At 54.4% G+C, this 18,698-nt stretch overlaps 1 protein-coding gene across 4 annotated transcripts in view; it reads right to left on the bottom strand.

Annotated features, from left to right (window-relative positions):
- Window positions 1-1,133: 1,133 nt before the first annotated feature.
- The window catches only part of ST3GAL3 (ST3 beta-galactoside alpha-2,3-sialyltransferase 3), a 173,870-nt gene continuing 156,305 nt past the window's right edge, over window positions 1,134-18,698 (bottom strand). For 3 of the 4 annotated variants that reach the window (XM_045859365.1, XM_045859367.1, XM_045859366.1), the window contains 3 exons: window positions 6,659-6,805; window positions 6,313-6,459; window positions 1,134-2,183 (listed from right to left, as the gene is read on the bottom strand). In XM_045859365.1, coding sequence (XP_045715321.1) covers window positions 2,094-2,183; window positions 6,313-6,459; window positions 6,659-6,805 — 384 coding nt within the window. In that variant the 3' untranslated portion in view covers window positions 1,134-2,093. The remainder of the gene's footprint in view (window positions 2,184-6,312; window positions 6,460-6,658; window positions 6,806-18,698) is intronic. The other variant, XM_045859368.1, reaches the window with a different exon arrangement.

Raw genomic sequence — 18,698 nt, 5'->3', positions numbered from 1 at the left:
TCTCTGGTGAACGCCCAGGGCTGCGCACCGGTGTTTTTGAGAGCAGTTCCTGTGCACTGGTGGAGAAGACAAGCCAGCTGCAGGGGGACTGTCTACAGGCTGGAAGGGCCCCTGTGGGGCAGGAGGCCAGGCGGTGAGCAGCTCCACTGTCTGCCGTTCCCCACAACGGGCTGCCCAGTTGGGCGGCTCCCCTGGGGCTCTGTCAGCCATGGCTGTGGCTGGCGGATGCGCAGCCTGTGCCCTGTACAACTCCAGGGGGTGCTATTCACACAGAGTACAGTGTGCGTTGAAGTGGGTTGCCTGTCCCTCAATCAGGAACTTGCTTTCTCCTCAGCTGAGGAAGCTTCTGCCTGAGGATGAACCACAGGAGTAAGGGGACATGTGGGAAGCTGGTGGTCCTTGGGACAGCCAGGACTCTTGGAAGGTGAAGGCAGGTGAGGCGAGGGGCCAGTCGCCCCCACTCTGCCAAGGTGGAGCTTCTGGCTGGAAGCTCACTCCGTGCCTCAGGTGCTGGCATGTGTTCGGCCCACTCTCAGGCCTGCCTGGGGATGCTGGGGAAGGGGGGCGGGAACCAGATGCCAGGGCTCTAGGGAGGGACAGTGGGGAGAGATACCCCTTATAATGTTTGTGAGAGGGTGCCTGGAGCTGCACCGTGCCTTCCCGTCGGGTGAGAAGAGCGGGCTGGGTGAGATGGGACGCCGCTGTGCTAAGGGTGGGTGTGCCTTTCCCAGGGCTCAGCCGGGGGTGCCAGAAGGGGTCACATCTATGGACCTCTGTGTCGGGGGCTCAGCAGGGTATCTCCCCTGCACCTGCAGGAATCTGTCCCTGCAGCGCTGGGGCTATGGCGACCCAGAGGCACTGGCCCTCTGACTGTGGGCTTCAATCCTGCCCTCTGGCCCCTGCAGGAGGCATCAGGGGAGACTCGGGCAGCCCCGACACCCCGGTCCGCCTCTCAAGGCAAAGAGGGTGCAGGGCTGTACAGGATGAGAGCGGGTCCGGAAGGCCCCTAGGTGGCTGGCTGCCCAGGTCCTGCAGCTGACATGGGCAGTGAGCTGGAATGAGGGGTTCGGCAGAGCTGCTGGGGCCCCAGGTTCCTGTTTCTTCCAGGAAAGGAAGAGAAAGCGAGAGGCGGCCAGGTTTGGGGAAGAGCTTTATTGCTTCCACGGTGACTGTCACAGCCTGGGTGAGGTCCTTAAGCCTTGCTCCCCGCTGCTCCAGGCTGAAGGCAGAACCCAAGGACCTGGCAGTCTCACTGCTGAAGCCCAGAGCAGAGGCCCAGCTGGGCAGTCCAGGCCCAGGGCACTGTCCCACGGGTCAGTAGCAGCTGGGGAGGGCCCATTCCCATCAGGCTAGGCCAGAGCTCGCCCCAAGCTTTGAAGCTCTCTCTGCTCCAGTCCAGAGGCTGTCTTCTTGGCTGAAAGGGTGGCTCCAGGGTTCCCCTGTGGGACTGTGAGGGCTGGCGTGTGGGAGTACCCCATCTGCTCCCCAAGAAAGGCCGAACAATGTCAGGAGCTGAAGGCGGCTGGCACGAGACCCCACGTCCCTCCCTGCAGCTCCGGAGCGGAGCACTGGCTAGTTGTGGCACCCCCACTCTGCGGGGGGCCTGTTGGCACCACTGCCTGAGGGGCCCTCTACTGGGCCTCTTTCTGCACAGCAAGTGGACCAAACAACATCTCCAACCTTATCTAAAAATAAATTATCCCTCCCCTCCCCCCACCCCAGTTCACAAAATGATCATACACCAAACACTGATTGGAGAAGTAATTCCGGCAGCCACCTTGCTGCCTAGTGTCCACCTCCTGCATGCTGGCCTGCCGGCCATGGCTGGGCCTCCCGAGCCCTGGCTTCAGGGATCCAGGCTGAGAGTGAGGCCGAATGCTGGTCTCTGAGGCTGGACTGAGCAGACACAGCTCTGGCCGCCCTGCCAAGGCCTCGCCACCCCTAGGGCCACTCGGCATGGCCCTCCCTGGGTCTGAAGACTCCAGTGCCTCTCAGGCAGAGCCAGACCAAGGCCAATGGAGTGGGCAGGTGGCGGTGGCTGCTGCTTGCTCTTGGCGGTGCCGGGACCTCCGTGGCCCTGTGCCGGGCACATCTCAGATGCCACTGGTCAGGTCAGTGATGACACGCGCTTTGACCAGCTTCCGCAGAAACTCTTTCTCTCGCTGAATGTTATGCGTCCAGGACTGGAAGGAAAGAGATGGAGGAGCGGTCAGCAGGGCAGCCTGGGTGGCTGCCGGGACACAGCCCCACCACAGTGCACCCCCCACAGCCCAGTGCCCTCTTCTGACCACCATGTCCCACACTCTGTGTCCCAGCTCCTCCTCCCCACTTCGCAGGGCTTGGAGAATCTCCTAACTCCTTTTCCCGGCCCAGAAGAACTGCACCTCTCCTTGTAATCTCAGGAGATGAAGGCTTTCCAACCTTGTCCCCAGAGACTTTAACCCTTCCTTGTTCAGAAGCACATCTGGGACACCTAGGTCCCAGGCACCCTGAGGAGAGGCAATGTGAGTCACTGAGGTCCGGCCGGCCTGGGGGTGGGCCCTGCTGCAGAGAGAGCACCGTGTGGGGCTTAGTCACTCCCTGGCCTGATGCAATCCACTCCTCCAGGCCTGCGGGCAGCTGATGAAAGCCTGCCTCTCAGATCAGAGGAGCCAAGAGGCCAAAGGACAACAGGCTCATTTCACTGTTAGTGCGGAAATCGCAGGGAAGATGCTGCCTTCTCCTTGCGGGTGACTGTGCCCAGGCTGGGGTCCTTTCCTATCCCCCACAGCCACCAGCAAGCTTTGGTGACTAAGTCAAGGAATGAAGAAGGTTTGAATGAATGAGTGAACATCAATAGTCCTGCACTGATACTCATTACATAGCTGGATACGTAGTCTGTAGCCAGCTGACCACTGCGCAGCACCTGTTGGCGCCCAGCCTCAGCCACAGCGACAGTAACAGCCACGGCCTGGCGTGCGAAGAACTTCCGGTTCTCACCAGCCCCTACTCTGACCCAGTCAGCTCTCTCCAACCTGACACTGAACTCTGCCGTGGGCGAGTTGCCCCTCCTGTTGCAGACCCCTGGGGGATCTGTTCTTGTTCCTTAAAAACCCAAGCATCTGCCTCACTTTCTTCGAGGGCAGGGACAACGTGGCACAGAGCAGGTGCTCAGTACATGTGCCGAGCGTGTCACAGGTGAGATGACGGAGGCGCAGAGGGATGGCAGCACCGGGATCCAGGTGCAGGGGGAACCCAGCCAGCTCTTCGCCTGCCCCTGTCACTCCCAGGAAGAAGTGACCAGTCCCAGGGGTCAGCTTCCAGGCCGGGCATTCCTGGGGGTGAAAGGTCAGCAGAGGGCTGGGTACTTGATGATATTAAGGAATTGTTAATTTTTCTAGGTGTGACAGTGGTATTATGATAGTAGAAAATAGTATGTTTTGAGAAATTTACTGAAATATTTGTGGCTGAAATGATACGGTATCTGAGACCTGTTTGCAAATACTTGGCGGACAGGGGGGCAGTATGAGAGGAAGCAGCAGACGGAACAGCACCAGCCATGGGCTGTAGCTGGGGGAGGCAGGTGACGGCCACATGGAGGTTCGCAGTGTTACTCTCTGTGTCTGTGAAGGTGTCTGACAATGTTCACGATAAGAGTAAACAAAGAAAGTTGCCTGGGGTGCAGCCCCCTCAGCCTGGGCAACGACACCTCTCTGGTGCTCTCCTCAATCCCTCCTCTTGCGTAGGCAGCGCAGGAGCTGAACAGAGCTCTCCGCGCTGTGCCGACCACCGGCTGCAGCAGGATGCTGGTCCGGGTCCCCAGCCCCACCAGGACCCCTGATTCTGGACACGGATGCCCATCCCGTCCACAGGCCACACGCTCAGAAGAGCCTTCCTTCTGACAGCCCTTTTTCTGTCTGAGGTTCTGGCTCTAGCTCTGGCTCCTATTCCCTCACCCAGCCATTCAGTACCGGAGCTCCCAGGGCACCGCCCTAGGACCTGCACTTCCCAGTCCACCGCTTCCCTGGGAAACCTTGTCCCGCCTGCCTGTCTCTGCCCGTGCAGCTAGCTGTGCGGACAACTCGAGCTTCCCGCCTGGGCTTCTCTGCTGTGCTGTGGCTCGGGAGTCCGTGTCTCTGGGGCAGCCTCCTAACTAGTTTCTAGGCCTCCCCTGCACCCCACCAATTCCGCGGGCTGCAGCCACAGGAACCCTACCACAGGCTAATAATCCTCAGCGGAAAATGCTCCTGCTTCTGCGGCTCCCTCCAGCCTGCAGAGACGAGTCCCAGCTCCTCACCACGGCAGAGAAAGCCCTTCATGATTGGTGACTGCCTGCCTGTGTCTGCGGTCTCTCAAGTTCACATAAAAAGAATGTGTCAAGAGAGCAAATGTATAGTAAACAGAGGCCGGGAGGCAGGCAAAAGCTGTGAGAACAGTTTGGAGCGGGCAGGGGACAAAAAAGCAGGAAGATACATCACGACAGAGACAGCGAGACAACAGGGCCGCGGTAGCAAGTAGGCAGGAGCCGCTGCGGAGCGGACGAGACCCGTGCGGAGCTGTCCTGTGCCCAGTACTTTCTGTGCCCGAACCCCAGTCAGGCAATGGAGGCCCAGCTGGAAGGCTGTTTCTGGTTTCCCATGAGATTCCCAAGTCTTTCACATACCCTTGGAATGACTTCCAATTACCCGAGGTGGCCTGAATGAACCGGAGAAGCCCCGAGCAAGCCCAGTGGTAACTGAAGCCATGGACGGGGAAGCCAGAGGCCCGGAGAACGTGAGTGAGAGGGGAGAAGACTGTCCAGGACGGAGCCCTGGCCAATGCTGGCTCTTACAGGGTGGACTGAAGTCGAGGACATGGAGAAAGAACAAGAGAGCTGGCCAGTGAAATCAGAGGAACACTAGAAATTACTGATTCAGACGTCTACACAGCGTAAGTTCCAGAAAGGAAGGAGTGGTCAACATAAAAATTGTTTCTGAGAGTGCTGGCCAGTGTGGCTGGGTTGGTTGGGTGTTGTCCCACAAAGCAAAAGGTCCTGGTTTGATTCCCGGTCAGGGCACAGGCCTGGGTTGTAGTGTAGGCTCGATGCCCAGCCGGGGCACATGCAAGAGGCAGCCGATGGATGTTTCTCTCCCACACTGATGTTTCTCTCCCTCTTGTTCTCCCTCCCTTCCCCTCTAACAATAAATAAGTATTTTTAAGTGTTCCTGGGAAATCGGGAAAGGTGAGACCTACATGCGTCCATCGGGTTGGAAGCTTTGAGGTAAGTCACTGGTGACCTTGGTGGGAGTCAGGTGTGGTGAAGAGGGCAGCCAGGCTGCAGGGGGTGAAGGGCCAGGCGGGAGTGAGGAATGCAAAGGGGACAACCCCACAGGTGCTGACAGGGTGCTCACTGCAGCTTGTGTCCCCCCTGGAGGAAGGGACGGTGGTGGAGGCTTTCGGGGAGTGTAAGGCCTTGGACCAGTGCGGTGGGGACGGGGGACTGGGGAAGGGCACATGAGGATTGGCGCGCAGGAGGGTGGGCTGGCTGAGGAGCACCCCTGCGTTCACAGTGCTGTGACCTGCACAGATGGAGGTCCCTCCAACAACCTCCCACGTGGTGCAGGGACAGGGAAGCTCCTTAGTGCCTGGCCCACAATGTCTGAGGTCCAGACTGGCAGCAGGGGAGGCGAGCGGCAGAAGTGAAGGGAGTGGTGAGGGGTCAGATTGTCCAAGCGGGCTCCTGCTGGGAGGGGAGAGATGCGGGAGAGGCTGCTGACAGGCTGGGGGAATTGTGATGCTCCTGAGATTTTAAGATGCCTGGGCACGTGGGTCGCCTGGGCACATGGGTCGCCTGGTAAGTCCTGATGGAGATTCGCCACCTGGCCGTGGGGAAGGGGAGTGGAGGTACAGGAGGTGTCCTTAGACCGAAACAGTATTTGTGGGTTGTCTGAGGGGTCAAGGAAGTCCTCTGGGAGGAAGACAGGACTTGAGGTAGAGAGGAAGTGCTGAGCTGGCGCTAGGGTTAGCACAGGATGGCTGGGGAACAGCGAGAAGGAGGCAGGTGCAAGACCAGGGAAAGGGCCAGGCAGGGCGAGTACAGGAAGGAAACTCTGGGTTCATGGGGAGGCTGGGGGGTGGGCACAGAGGATGCTTTGTGGTCAGAGGTCCGCAGGCAGGGGCGGACCTCCAGTGTCCCAAGTCAGCTGGGCAGGGGGAGGTAGCACCTTGCTGGAGCTCTGGGCAGCCACGGCAGCCGCTGGCTCCTCCTTTTACCATTCACTTGTGAACAGTCAGAGCCTGTCCTCACGCTGGAAGCACCCCCTCCGTTGGCCCTGCCCCCACCCGGCCCCACACCTCTTTGATGGCTGCCATGCGCACGGTCTCATAGTAGTGCAGGGGTGCATTGGGCGTGCTCATGTCGTAGCCAAAGCCTGCGACTGCCACCTCATCACAGCCGTGTAGTGCCATGGTCACTGCCACACTGCCAAGGGTCGGGATGTTCTGGAGGAGGGGAGGGCAGAGGCGCAGAGTTCAGCTGGAGGGCTGAGTAAGGCCGAGACCCTCGGCCAGGCTCCCCAGAGCTGAGCTCCACTCCCGAGGACTGAGCCCTCTGTTCCCCACTGCTGCCCCGTCCTTCCTTCCCCAGGCCCCTCTGACCCAGGAACCCCTCCTCCCTCTCCGGGGGACCCTGATAGCTCACCCCACGGCCCATGAGGCCGTTGTTGAAGGGCAGTCCGATGAGGGTGAAGGCGGCTTCCTGGATGAAATATGGGTTGAGGATACGAATCTCAGGGGGCTCCTTGGGCACTCGAGTGGCCACAGATTTCCAGAAGCCATCTGACGCACTCTGTGGGCACAGGATAGGTGCGTGTGAGCTGGGCCCACAGCTCGTGATGGGCTGAGTGGCAGGGACCCACAGTGTTTCCAGGCGAATGAGAAGTACGGTGGGGGCATGAAGTGACACTGGAGCCTGGGCGTGTGGGATACACACAGATGGCAGAGGGAGGACGTGGTATGTCCGGATGCACAGTGTGCGACAGAGACGGGGTGGGAACTGCAGCATGTGGTTGGGCCACAGTGTGGGACAGAGGATCCAGAGTGAGCCGCATGGCAGGGGCACAGGGTGGGACACTGAGGGGTGCTGCTCTGGCCCGAGGGCATTCTTGGGTAGATAGGAAGACCCTAGGGCCCAGCCATCCCCCGCCCCTTCACAGCTGCTGCGGGGCCCGGGAGGAGCCTGCCCTCTCTCTCCTATCTGCTCTGCTGGGCTCGTCTCCTTTCCTTTCTGCTGTGTCTCCTGGCTCTCAGTCAACTGTTCTAAAGTAAACCTGAAAAATAAAGACAGAACGTGAGCCACACGGCAACCCAGAACAACATTCAAATCCCAGGTCTGCCGCTGACTAGAGTTGGGTGACTTTGGTCAAGTGACAAGCCCTCTGAGCTTCAGTTTCTTTAACTGCAAATATGGGACCGTTCTTCCCTCAGCGATCTCAGCACCATAATGGAAAGGCATCTGCTCTGAAACCTGGCATCCCAGTGTGCATTCCAGGGCCACGGCTGCCTCTCCTCACCCTCTCCCTTCCCCTAGTCCTCGGCCCTGCTTTTCTGGCCAAGACCCTGAAGTGTACCACTTCGGCTACTGTCCTGTGAGCTCCCTCCACTCCCCGCCCCTTGCCCTTCTACAGCCTCAGCCCCGGGAAGACCTGAACTTGGGACCAATCCGTTCGTCCTCTCTTATAGCTGGGCTCCCGAGCACTGCTGGAGAAAGCCACAAACCAACCCTGCAGACAGGACCCACCAAGCCAGGGGCGCCAACTTGCTATATCCAGGGAGTTCGTTATTTGTCTAGAAAACCTAAAAGAACCCACTGAACTCAATGGATAAAATGCTTAAGTAATAGGGTCTGTGCTCCAATAGGAAAGTCATCAGCTATAACACAAAAGAAACCCCATTTGCAGTCCTAAGGAAGAATAATCAAATTCTGATCAATAAATTTAAATATGTGGGACCTCTAATTAAAAAAAGCCACAACCCTTTATTGAGAGATCTAAAAAATGACTTGAAAAAATGGGAGACAAGCCATTCGTTGGATCAGAAGGCTGAATAGTAACAAAACGCCACTTCCTGCCAGGTCAGTGCAGGCTCCACACAATTCTAAGAAAAATCCCAATAGCGTTTCTTTTTTGAAATTTACCAAAAAAATTCTAAAACCCATCCAAGTATTTAACAGTTAAAAACGTGCCTCCAATTTTAAAAATTAGATATTAGAGTATATTATTAGTTTGCCATCATTAGTACATTGACAGACAGAGAAGAACCCCACGAAGCTCACTGAAACCGGACAGCCCGGGCAGCGTGGCCGTGCGCATGCGCAGGCCGCTTCGTGGGGAAGGCGGCGTCACCTCGGGGGGAACAAGAGGGTTTTCCCAGCAGGGATATCTGAAAATTTGCTATTTAGAAAGCAAAGGTCCACTTACTACTTCTCCCACTTAAAAAAACAAAACCAAAAGAAAATTTAGATGTCTATCTTATTATTTTTTGAATCATTTTTTATGTCATTCTATTACAGTTGTCCCAACTGTTCCCTCTGCCCTCGCCCGCCCATCCCGCCCCCGCTCATCATCGCGCTCCCTGAGCGTTAGTGCTCGGTCCGAAATACGGGAAAGGTAAACACATTTCGACTTTGTGAACATTTTTACTGCTTTGGTGCATCAAAAATATAATAAGCAAAATTAGGAAGGACACAAAAAAGTGGGAAAAATTTTTTCACAATAAAAATATATATTTTAAGAATTCACAGAAAATCAGTGACACCCCATAAAAATCGGAAAAGAACATGAAAGGTTAGTAAGCATGAAAAACTCAAGTGATAAAAATGCAAATTAAAATAACTAAATATGTCTCTAAAATACAGAGTGGGCAAAAGTAGGTTTACAGTTTGTATGGAAAATAATACAATAAGTAATAAATAATACAGGAGTAAACTGGGTTTTCTGTGCTCACAACTGAAAACCTACCACCTTTGCCCACCCTGTGCATCTCCGTGTGTGTGTATGTGCGCGTGCGCGCACACGCGTGTGCTGAGCGAAGCTCCCCCACACCGCTGCAGGAGTACAATTGGCCGCAGCCTTTCCAGAAAGCAACCTGCGTATGAACCGAAAGCCTTAAGGCTGTTTATACCCGATGACTGTAAGCTGCTCTCCTAAAAGTCATCAGAAGGGTGAAGATCTTTGTAAAAAGCTATTAATTATAGTGTTATTTACCAAAGTGTAAAACCTGAAAAAAAATCCAAGTTTACCATACAAATTTGGTTAAATGAAACATGCTTATAAATGTTGCAGACATGGAAATTATGTTCTCTAAGAATTTTGTCACAGGGGTGTACATACCACATCTAACTGGCCCTCTGTGTCTGGACATCTAAATTGTTTCTAGTTTCCCCAGATCTGCTCCAGCTCCTCCTGTGTTCCTGCTCCTCCACAAACCAGAAACCTCAGGATTGACTTCAGATGCTTTTTCATCTCTCCAGCCCACTCTGTCCTACTGGTCCTCTAGTCCTTTGGATTCCATCTTCTTAGAATCCCACAGACGCACCCCTTCCTCCCAAACCCACTGTTCCCTCGGAAGTCTGGGCCTCATCACCTTTTAATTGGACTATCCTATCGACTGGCCACTCGCAGCATCTGTCTTGATGACTGCCTGGAGGAGTGACTGGAACATAAATGGTACTCAATAAATAATCACTAAATTCCACCCATTTAGTCAACAAACATGTAATCAGTACCTCACATGGGCTGCCTCTGCCTCCCCAACCACCTTCCACTCTGCCAGAGTGATCTTTCTAGACCCAAAGCAGACTCCATCACCACTGCCCACAGATCTGAGCTGTCTGGCCAGGAAGCCCCGCCTGCCACTCCAGTTCCATCCCAGCTCATCGTTAGTCCCCTCCTGCTAATAACTCATGACGCACGCTGCTCCTTCTATCTCCAGTGGCCTTCCCACATCTGTCCACCTGATCCAACCCACTCGCTTTTTAAGACTCAGCGCATCGTTCTTTCTCATGTCTTTCCTGACCCCATTCTTCCCGAGGCATAAATGACCTCTAACCTTTGGGAGGTGACAGAATATAGAGTTAAATCTGCCCTGGTTTGAATGTGGAGCCCTCATGAGTGGGATTAATGCCCTTATGAAAGAGGCCCCAGAGAGAGGCCTTGCCCCTTCCACCAAGTGAGGACACACCGTAAAGAGGGTGGTCTGTGCACCAGGAAGCCCTCACGAACACCAGCTCTGCCAGTGCCATGACCCTGGACTTCTGCCTCCAGATGGTGAGAAATAGATTTCTGTTGTTTATCAGCCGCCCAGTCTGTGTTCTTTTGTTACAGCAGCCTGGATGGGCTAGATTCCGTTCAGCTCTGGCCATGCTCTGTGTGGAGACCCCGGGCAAGGAACTCACCATTTCCTTATGGACAAACCAGGATACTAACAGTGTATCTTGTGGACTGCTGTGGGAATTAGATAATTTAGGCTGAGTGCCAGCTCACAGTCACCTGACTGGGTGTTACCATCATCATCATCGGCAGTGTGCTGCGACCCTCAGCCATGTAGCTCGCACCTAATTCACTTCTGCAGCTCAGCACCTGGCAGCAGGGGTTAGAGGAGGCACGTAGTCCCTCCACAGCTCCTCCACTGCTCTGCGCAGCAACAAAGAGCTCCCACTGGTCGGTTCCTCTTCAGGCCTGCCTCCCACTGCCTTCAGTGGGCTGTCTCTGCCCCAGCCCCTGCCCTCTTCATGTCTCCCCACCTCTGTGGCAAAATCTGTTTCTCGGGTAAAACCTGTCTGTTCTCCAAGGGCCAGGTGAAAGGACAGGTCCTTGGGGCCAGCTTCACTGTGTCTCAGACCACTGAGCCTGACAGCAGAGCCCCGTCCATCTTGCTCCTGTGCCCCGCCTCTGTGTCCAGGAGAGGTGCCTGTGCGAGGGAGGACAGGAGGGATAACAGGACCCAGCAGAGAAGGGAAGGGCAGAGAAACGGACAGTATCTTATACAGAGCTGGGGAGAAGCCCCTCCTGAGCTGGCCAGACGTGGACTGAAAGGAACGGCAGGTGCCAGCCTGTGCCGGCTGCAGCACAGCCCATCCGTTCCCCAGAGCCCGGCGAGCCACAGCAGTTCCCCGCCTGGGGCTCCTGCCCATGCGTGCCCCACACACAGCTGAGGAGGAAAAGGTGCAGGGGCTGCTCTGGAGAGGGAGGGAGAGCCAGGAACGGGCACAGCTGGGGGTGTGTGCCAGGCTCCAGGCTAATTTTCATAGACGTTATTTACATCTCATCGACCTGCACCAACTTCACAGGTACGAACCCAAGATGAAGCAACATGTTCGAGGTCATGCAAGTGGCTGTGCCAAGATTTAAACACAAGGGTTGGGATTGCAAGTTGGGTGTTCTTCCTGCCATACCATTTATTATTATCACTGCTGTTCCCACCACAGAAAGTCAGGAGTCAAGAATGAGTAGGAGCTCCCTTCAGCCCTCAGGATCTCCAAGGTGGGTGAGGGTCCCGCATCCCATTTCACAGAGGGGCCTAAGACTCACGTTGGTGAGAGGACTGGGGATGCACCTACAGCTGTGAGATCCTGAGCTGGACCCAACTTCAGAACCTGGGTACATCCATGACATGAGATGCCCGCTCTGAAACTGTCTCCCCGCTTTTCCTGTGTGCTGAAAGTCCCACATGTAACCACTGTGTGAAACTAGGAAGTTACACTTTTTGAGAATCAGACAAAAGCTCCAGTGGGGAGGGTAAAGCTTTTGCCTTTCTTCCTACCTTCACTCCTTCCTGGGAGGAGAAACGACTGATATGGCTGGCTGCTTAGACCTGGGTACAGAGTATGTCACATTTCCTGGTAGGAGGTAAAAGTCTCTCTCTCTGTCTCTCTGTCTCTGTCTCTGTCTCTGTCTCTCTCTCTCTCTCACACACACACACACACACACACACACACACACACACACACAGTTCTTTTTAACTCCTTACTCCTATGAAGTGGGGAGCAGAGAGCCCACCTCCTTGGAGCTGCATCCGGGTCTCTGCCTTGCTCACTGTGCACTGGGGGCCCAGCAGGTTGGCCTCAGGGCCGGCCTGCATTTGGGTCTCAAGCCCCAGATGGCTCTGCATCAGAGCCCTGGGGAGTGGCACAGTGAGCAGCTCAGGGCTTCCGGGTTATCGTTTCCTGGTCTGTCACGGTCCCGATGCAAAGCCCCTCAGGAATTTCCGGGAAAGGAGAAACAATAAAACCAAGATAAGATTGGGAATTTCTGTGTTTCCCCAACCATAAAAAATATCAAGTACCAACAAAACCTCAGTCTGGCTTGACCTGACTTCTCTTAGAAACAAACACAACACAGGTACATACATATTACATTTTGTGCCACTGCAGAAGGCTGCAGAACCCCAAAGTCAAAGGCACTTGCTGACTTCAGAATAAGAATCTCTGGTATGGGGTAAGAAGAGACGGGAACCCTGCTCAGAATTCTTAACCACCACCATGGAGGGTGAGTGGGAACAGAGGGGCCCACAGAGGAGATGGGGAACACACAGCAGGACAGGCTAGAGGCACTGGCGGGGGTGCGGTGCAGTGGAAGGCGGGGGGCCCTGGAGTCTGAAAAACCTGGGTCACACCTGGATCCCACATCCGTGTCCCCTAGGCACATCCTGTAGTGTCTTTAGACCTCAAGTTCCTCCTGCATAGCAGGAAAGACAAGACCTACTTCCCAGACAGTTGAGAAGATTATATACCACATTTGGCACATAGTGAGAGCTCAATAAATCTTATCTATTCGATTATGAGTATCACAGAAGCCAAGAGAGTGGTGCCGAGGGTGTGGCTGGAGATGCCAGATGCCGGGGAGGTGGTACTCAAACAGCCACCCATTCACAGAGGGAGCCAGCTACTCCTCCTGGGTCTTGGGAGGAGGGCAGCGGGCACCAGAGGCCTTCTTGCTGCTGCATGACACCACCGAGCCTGCCCCCAGAGCACGGCCCTGCCCTAGAAGGCAGAATCACATTGGGTTCGAGGCCTCTCACATCTCATTTCCCTGACCCACGGGACACGACACAGAGGCCTATCCTGTCGCCAGCAACACTGGCCTGGAATGGTCAAACCTCGCCTCAAGGCCAGCTGTGGGATGCATTCTTTGTTGAATCCCGCCTCCTCCAGGAATGTCCCTGCCTCAGTCAAGTTTGGACCCAGCTCATTTGTGTGGAGCCGCCAGTCTCCTGCTGAGACAACTTGTCCTGCTCTTGTCAGAACAGCCAGGAGCGCTGGCGGAACGCATCTGGAAGCAAGCGCCTTCCCGGCCAGGCTCAGCAGTGCTCCCCCCGGCCCTGCATGGCTCTTTTGCAGGAGAGCAGCGGTCTCTAGGCCACACAGGGAGGTCCAGGAGGACAGAGAGTGACCGTGGCCTGGCTTCCTGCAGCCAAGGGTCGATGTGTTTACTCCTGCCTCCTGCTGCCCCTGCCTTAGGACAGGTCGCCACTTCTCACTGGGGTCACTTTAGCAACCAGCAGGCCTCCCTGCCTCCATCTTGCCTTCCTTCAGTTCCTTCACAGCTCCACACAAATCTGATCTTGGCATTCTCAGGGCTGAATCTTCCTTGGCTTTCCACAGCCCACCGAGACAGCTTGTCAGGACAATTAACAGCCCAGGTCTGGTTTTTGTTTTCCTTACCCCAAGGAAGTCTGTAATCCAGTGAAAAAGACAGAGTTGTATACAAATATCCCAGTACGTGGTACAACCACGAAGTGAGAAAGAAACAGAGAGAGGCTTAAAATATCTGCTCCTCTACCTACTTCAAATATATACATACAAGACATATCCAGAAAATGTCCACGTGCACGGTATACAAACTGGGAGGAAGAGCCAGGTGACAGACTAAGAGAACCCTAAGCAAAATGAAGAGCTCAAAAAGAAGGCTGCTTACGGACGTAAATGTTTCAGAACTGAGGATTAACCTGGGCCAAGCAATCAACAACCGCATGAGGACCTGTCCCATACAAGCCACGTGCTTTTTGTAGATACGTTCAGTAACATTTTAGACAATGAACAACCCTTAAAATATGGATTACAGTCATACAAACAGAGACCTTTAAGAATATCTTGTCTGGTCTCCTCCTAAAGAAACCAAGGCCCAGTAGGTTTATTTTCTTAACCAACCTATTTCTCACAAGGGATCTAGCCCCCACTTTTCAACCCAGCAACTCGGACTGGAGTTCTTGATCTTCTTTGACCTTTCCTGCTCCTGCAGGCTGGGCTGCCCCAGTAATTCTATTTTTGAACCCTGGCGCCATATCTGCTAACTCCGTGTGCCTAGGAAGTTCTTAAAGTCTCACTTTTCTCATCTATAAAATTCGGACACAAGACTGGCAGGTACCTTGCAGTGTCTCTGTGCTATGGCAGTTAGAAGTCATGTGCATAGTATGTTTGGCACAGTCAGCTCATCCGTTCCTGCTCTTGTTAGTCCTCGGGACAAAGTCCGAGCTCCCTGATGTGACTTCAGCTTGTGAGACCCCCACCATCTGTGCCCTGCCTGCCCAGCCTCACCTCCAGCCCTTGTCCCCACACCCATGTGGCCTCATCCCTAACGTCTGCGGGGCCAGGGACAGAATGACAAACGTGAGTCCATGTACCACACACGTCTGAATTTTAGGTTCTAAATATCTGTAAGTTACAAGTCAAGGAATCATACTATTACATAAAATATATTCTATCCTCCCTTAAAAAATGACCTGGAAGGCCAGGTTTGACTTTAGAACTCTGACTGCTGGAGATCTGTGCTGGATGGTGCTAGTGTAGGGAGAGGCAGGCCCAGCCTGCCCTCTTCTCCTCCCACTCGTGGTCCCACACCATGACCAGTACTGTGCGTGTGTGGGCGGGTCTCCCTCCCAGCCCGCACATCCAAGCTCTGCTCACAGCCTTCCTTGGGCTGAGGGGTATGCACAGGGAGGTGTGTTCTGCCCTGATGGATGGAAGTGAACTTGGCACTGACTGTGAGGGCAAGAATTTCTGAGGTCTCTAGTACTCAGTAATGGTCTGGCAAGGGAGGATGGGCCTGGGGTGGGCACTTCCCTTTTGACCCTGCGTACTCCTCTTCACTCATGGTCTAAGGACAGTCCTGCAGCCACACAACACACCAGATACACTCAACATTTTTTAATTCACTAAATATACACTTATTGCCAATGCCGTTTCCGTGCCCGAAACTTTACCTTCACCTGGCCAACAACTACAACTACACCTGGTGCCAAGTGTCACCTCCTTCCCAGAAGCTCAGGCAAGCAGCTTGTTGGGTCCAGTGCTTACACGAGTGTCCTGGAGCCCACAAAATGGGGTGGCCGTGCCCTCCCGAACAAGGTGCCATGCACTGCCCTTGCCAGACCCTGCCGATCTCCTTTACATGCTCAGTCCCAGGCCCTGTGGCCGGGCGTTCTGCGCAGTGGGCAGGCGACGCTGGCCTTGCTGAGGCTCACTTCTCAGGAGGCAATCGTCACCTGCAGACGAGCACTGTCGTGTGCACCGTCCCACTCTGGGAGGCTTTTACTTGAAGGTGCAGGCGGAGGCAGAGGAAGAGACTGGCTCCTGTTTCCGACACCGAGCCCAGTGCCACTTCACCGAGAGCGGCTGTGAGGGCTGCTCCCCGGGCCCACACCCTCGGCGGAGGTGCTGGACTGCTGCTGCGTAGTCCAGGAAGTGGCTGAGACACACTGTGCATAACAAACTCCTCTGGCTGTATTTAGGTTTGGCCATTGCAAATGACACTACACATCTTTGTGTGCAGACTTTTCCTTCCTCTGGGCGACGGCTCCTGGTGCCAAGTGTCACCTCCTCCCCAGAAAGCTTGTCCCCATTTACACTCCGACCAGTTGCCTTTGGGAGCACCTGTCACTGCACTCTCGCCAAAGTCATGTGTTACGACTTAAACACAGTCTTTAAAGAAGTGGTGGGCAGTGAAGGGCACCCTGCTGCCTTCCCACAAATTTCTCTTGCTGCTCAGAAGGTGAAACTGATTTCTGTTGTTCTCTAGTTTTTATTCCCTTCTGTGTGACCTGCTCCACCCCCTGCCTGCTACCTGCTGGAGTCCTAACGGTTTTCTGGTCAACTTTCCCGGTAAGAGCCACTCTTCTGTCATGCGCCCTGAACACATTTTAAGCATCTCGTGGTATTCAGTCTTTGTGTTGTTGTCAGTTTACATTTTCATATGAGATCACATCTGATTTCCTGAGCACTTCCGTCCTTTCTAAGTTCTTTTCCCTCCAGGGACTCAATTTCTATTCTGCTTTCTTCAAAATTCCCTTTGGTTGTGTTTTTATGTTTTACTTTTTATTCCATTTGGGCTTTATCTTGATGTATGCTATGAGGAGGGCGTCAAGGTCCCTTTGAAAGCTGTATCTGGTAAGTGCAATGAACAGAAAGAGTCGTCAGCGTGGAGCCGACTTGGTGATGCTGACACAGGTGAAAGAGGCAGAGAGCCAGGGACTGTTTGGTTTTCATCTCTTTATCAAGGACCATGATCTTGGAACCTCGGAAAGAAAATCAAACATGGCTCAGAGGAAAGAGTGCCTGGGAGGGGCAGACGGAGAGCGAAAGGACGCAAGGGTCCGAATCCAAAAGCATCACCTCCCGGGACAACGGAAGAGAAGAGGGGCTCACAGGGAGGGAGAAGGTTTGGGTGGCAGTCCTGACTTGGCCAGAAGTTACTGCCTCACTCTGGGCCTCAGTTTCCACATTTATTTATTCATTTATAAGAGCTAACTATGTTTTACACACTGCTGGAGGTGGTGCGCTTACAGAGATAAACAGGGCAGTTTCTGTGTCCCACGGGCTTGTAACAGGTAACAGATCAGTAAACCTTCAGGTGTGACAACGCCTGTTACAGAGCAATCAGAGGAACTGAGCATGCTTCCAAGATTTTGGCCATGAGCTTTTAAGAATCAAGGACTATCCCTGGAACTTAGCACGGTGCTGGGTACACAGTGAATGCTCACTGAGTATTTGCTGGAAGGTTGTCCCTTAAAGGCAGGCAGAGGTGGAGCCCACTGGATTTAGAATCCAAGTCACTGCTGCTAGAGAGGTTTGGAAGCCAGGCTGGAGAGGGCTGAGAAACAGACAGAAAACACAGCAATGCATCACGGACAGGTGATGCCCCCCTCTCTGGAAACGTGACAGAGAAGGGAAGGAGAGGGGGTGGATGCAAGCCAAAGAGAGGGCTTTTACCTTTAAGGTGAGAGAGACCTGACAAATTTAGAGATGTGAGAAGAGGACACAGTAAAGAGGCAACAAAAGAGTGAACAGAGTAAGACAGGTCCTGGAAGGTGGGAGGAGACAGCCACCAGAGCACAGGAGGGGACAAGTGAACTTGCACGGGGCGGGGGGGACGACCTTTACTTTTTCTGTGGAGCTGGGTGTGAGGTGCCTGCTTACAACAGGGACGGGGGTACAGCTGAACTGGAGGGATGGTGAGAGCAGGTTCTGAGAAGAACAAGGACCAGGGACAGGACAGAGGAGTGGCAAAAAGCACCCAGCGTTGCCAACTCAGCTCTCTCTCTCTCTCTCTCTCTCTCGCTCCGTGGGTGACTCCCTGGTGCTGGAATGGCTGGACCTGAGGTCGTGGGAAGAGGACGTAGTCAAGTGAGAAAGGCAGTGTTTGAAGCCTGGGGCTCCATGCGATTTTGGTGGTTGACTTGGATTTGCTGAATGTGTTAAGAATAAATGGGAGCTGTTACGGTGGGGTGGTTAAAGTGGGACACCTGTGGCCCCAGAGGCTGCTCTGCACTTCCTCGCAGCACTGGCCCCGTGGGGTTGTTGAGACGGCTGCCTGATGACCGCCTGATGACCCACATGGGTCCGCAGCCCCACCTCGGGCCGTGGAAGAGCTCAGTAGAGGGTGGCTCCTCCCATTGTCATCGGTGGGTAGGAGCCAATCAATGGCGGACTCTAAGCAGGGTGGTGCTGTGGTCAGATTTATTTCTTAGGAAGACGCCTGGGACCACCAGAGTTGAGTCTACATTTGGCTCTACCACTTCACTGAGTTTTGTGCTCTTGAGCATGTAACTCACTCTCTCTGTACCTTGGTTTCCTAATCCCCCAAATGGGGTAATAACAGTACCCACCTAGCAGGGTCATTATGAAAACTGGAAGAAGGAATTCAAAGGCTAGTAAACTGAGGAGCTTAATAAATAACAGCTATGATGAGGATGCTGGAAGGAGGAGGAGGAAGAGGACAGGATATGAACCAGAGGGGGAGGGAGGGAGGCGGGGAAGAGGAGAAGCCTGATAATGATTATGAGACAGAGTAACCAGGAGGTCACAGATGAGGACGAGGAGGAGGAGCCGAGTGACTGAGCCCCGGTCCCTGGGCACTTTCTACCTGCGGCAGCGGAGCGAAGGCTGGGTAGCTACCTGTGGTAGCAGGGGATTAAGATGGGGTGAGAGGCACCTTACAGAGATGGCTGCAAAGGGGATGGTGTCCCAGGAGAGCTTATCTCGGATGTTTGGGGAGGAGACTGTGGTGGGGACGGACCACGGACTGTGGCTCAGCAGAAACCTCATCGAGCAGCAGAGGCCACTGCGTGCCCCAGCCTTGCCCCGTGCTCCAGGGGCCCTGCAGTGAGTCTCCCCTAAGGTGGGTGGTATGAACGCTGAGCTCCTTCTGGGCAGAGCCCATCCCAAGCATCCCTCTGCATCCCTCTCA

Source organism: Phyllostomus hastatus, unplaced genomic scaffold (assembly GCF_019186645.2).
Source record: "Phyllostomus hastatus isolate PE091 unplaced genomic scaffold, TTU_PhHast_1.1 phas_scaffold_182, whole genome shotgun sequence".
NCBI classification, from domain to species: Eukaryota; Metazoa; Chordata; class Mammalia; order Chiroptera; family Phyllostomidae; genus Phyllostomus; species Phyllostomus hastatus.
The sequence above is the reverse complement of the archived record's forward strand: the minus strand, read 5'-3'. Positions and strand labels throughout refer to the sequence as shown.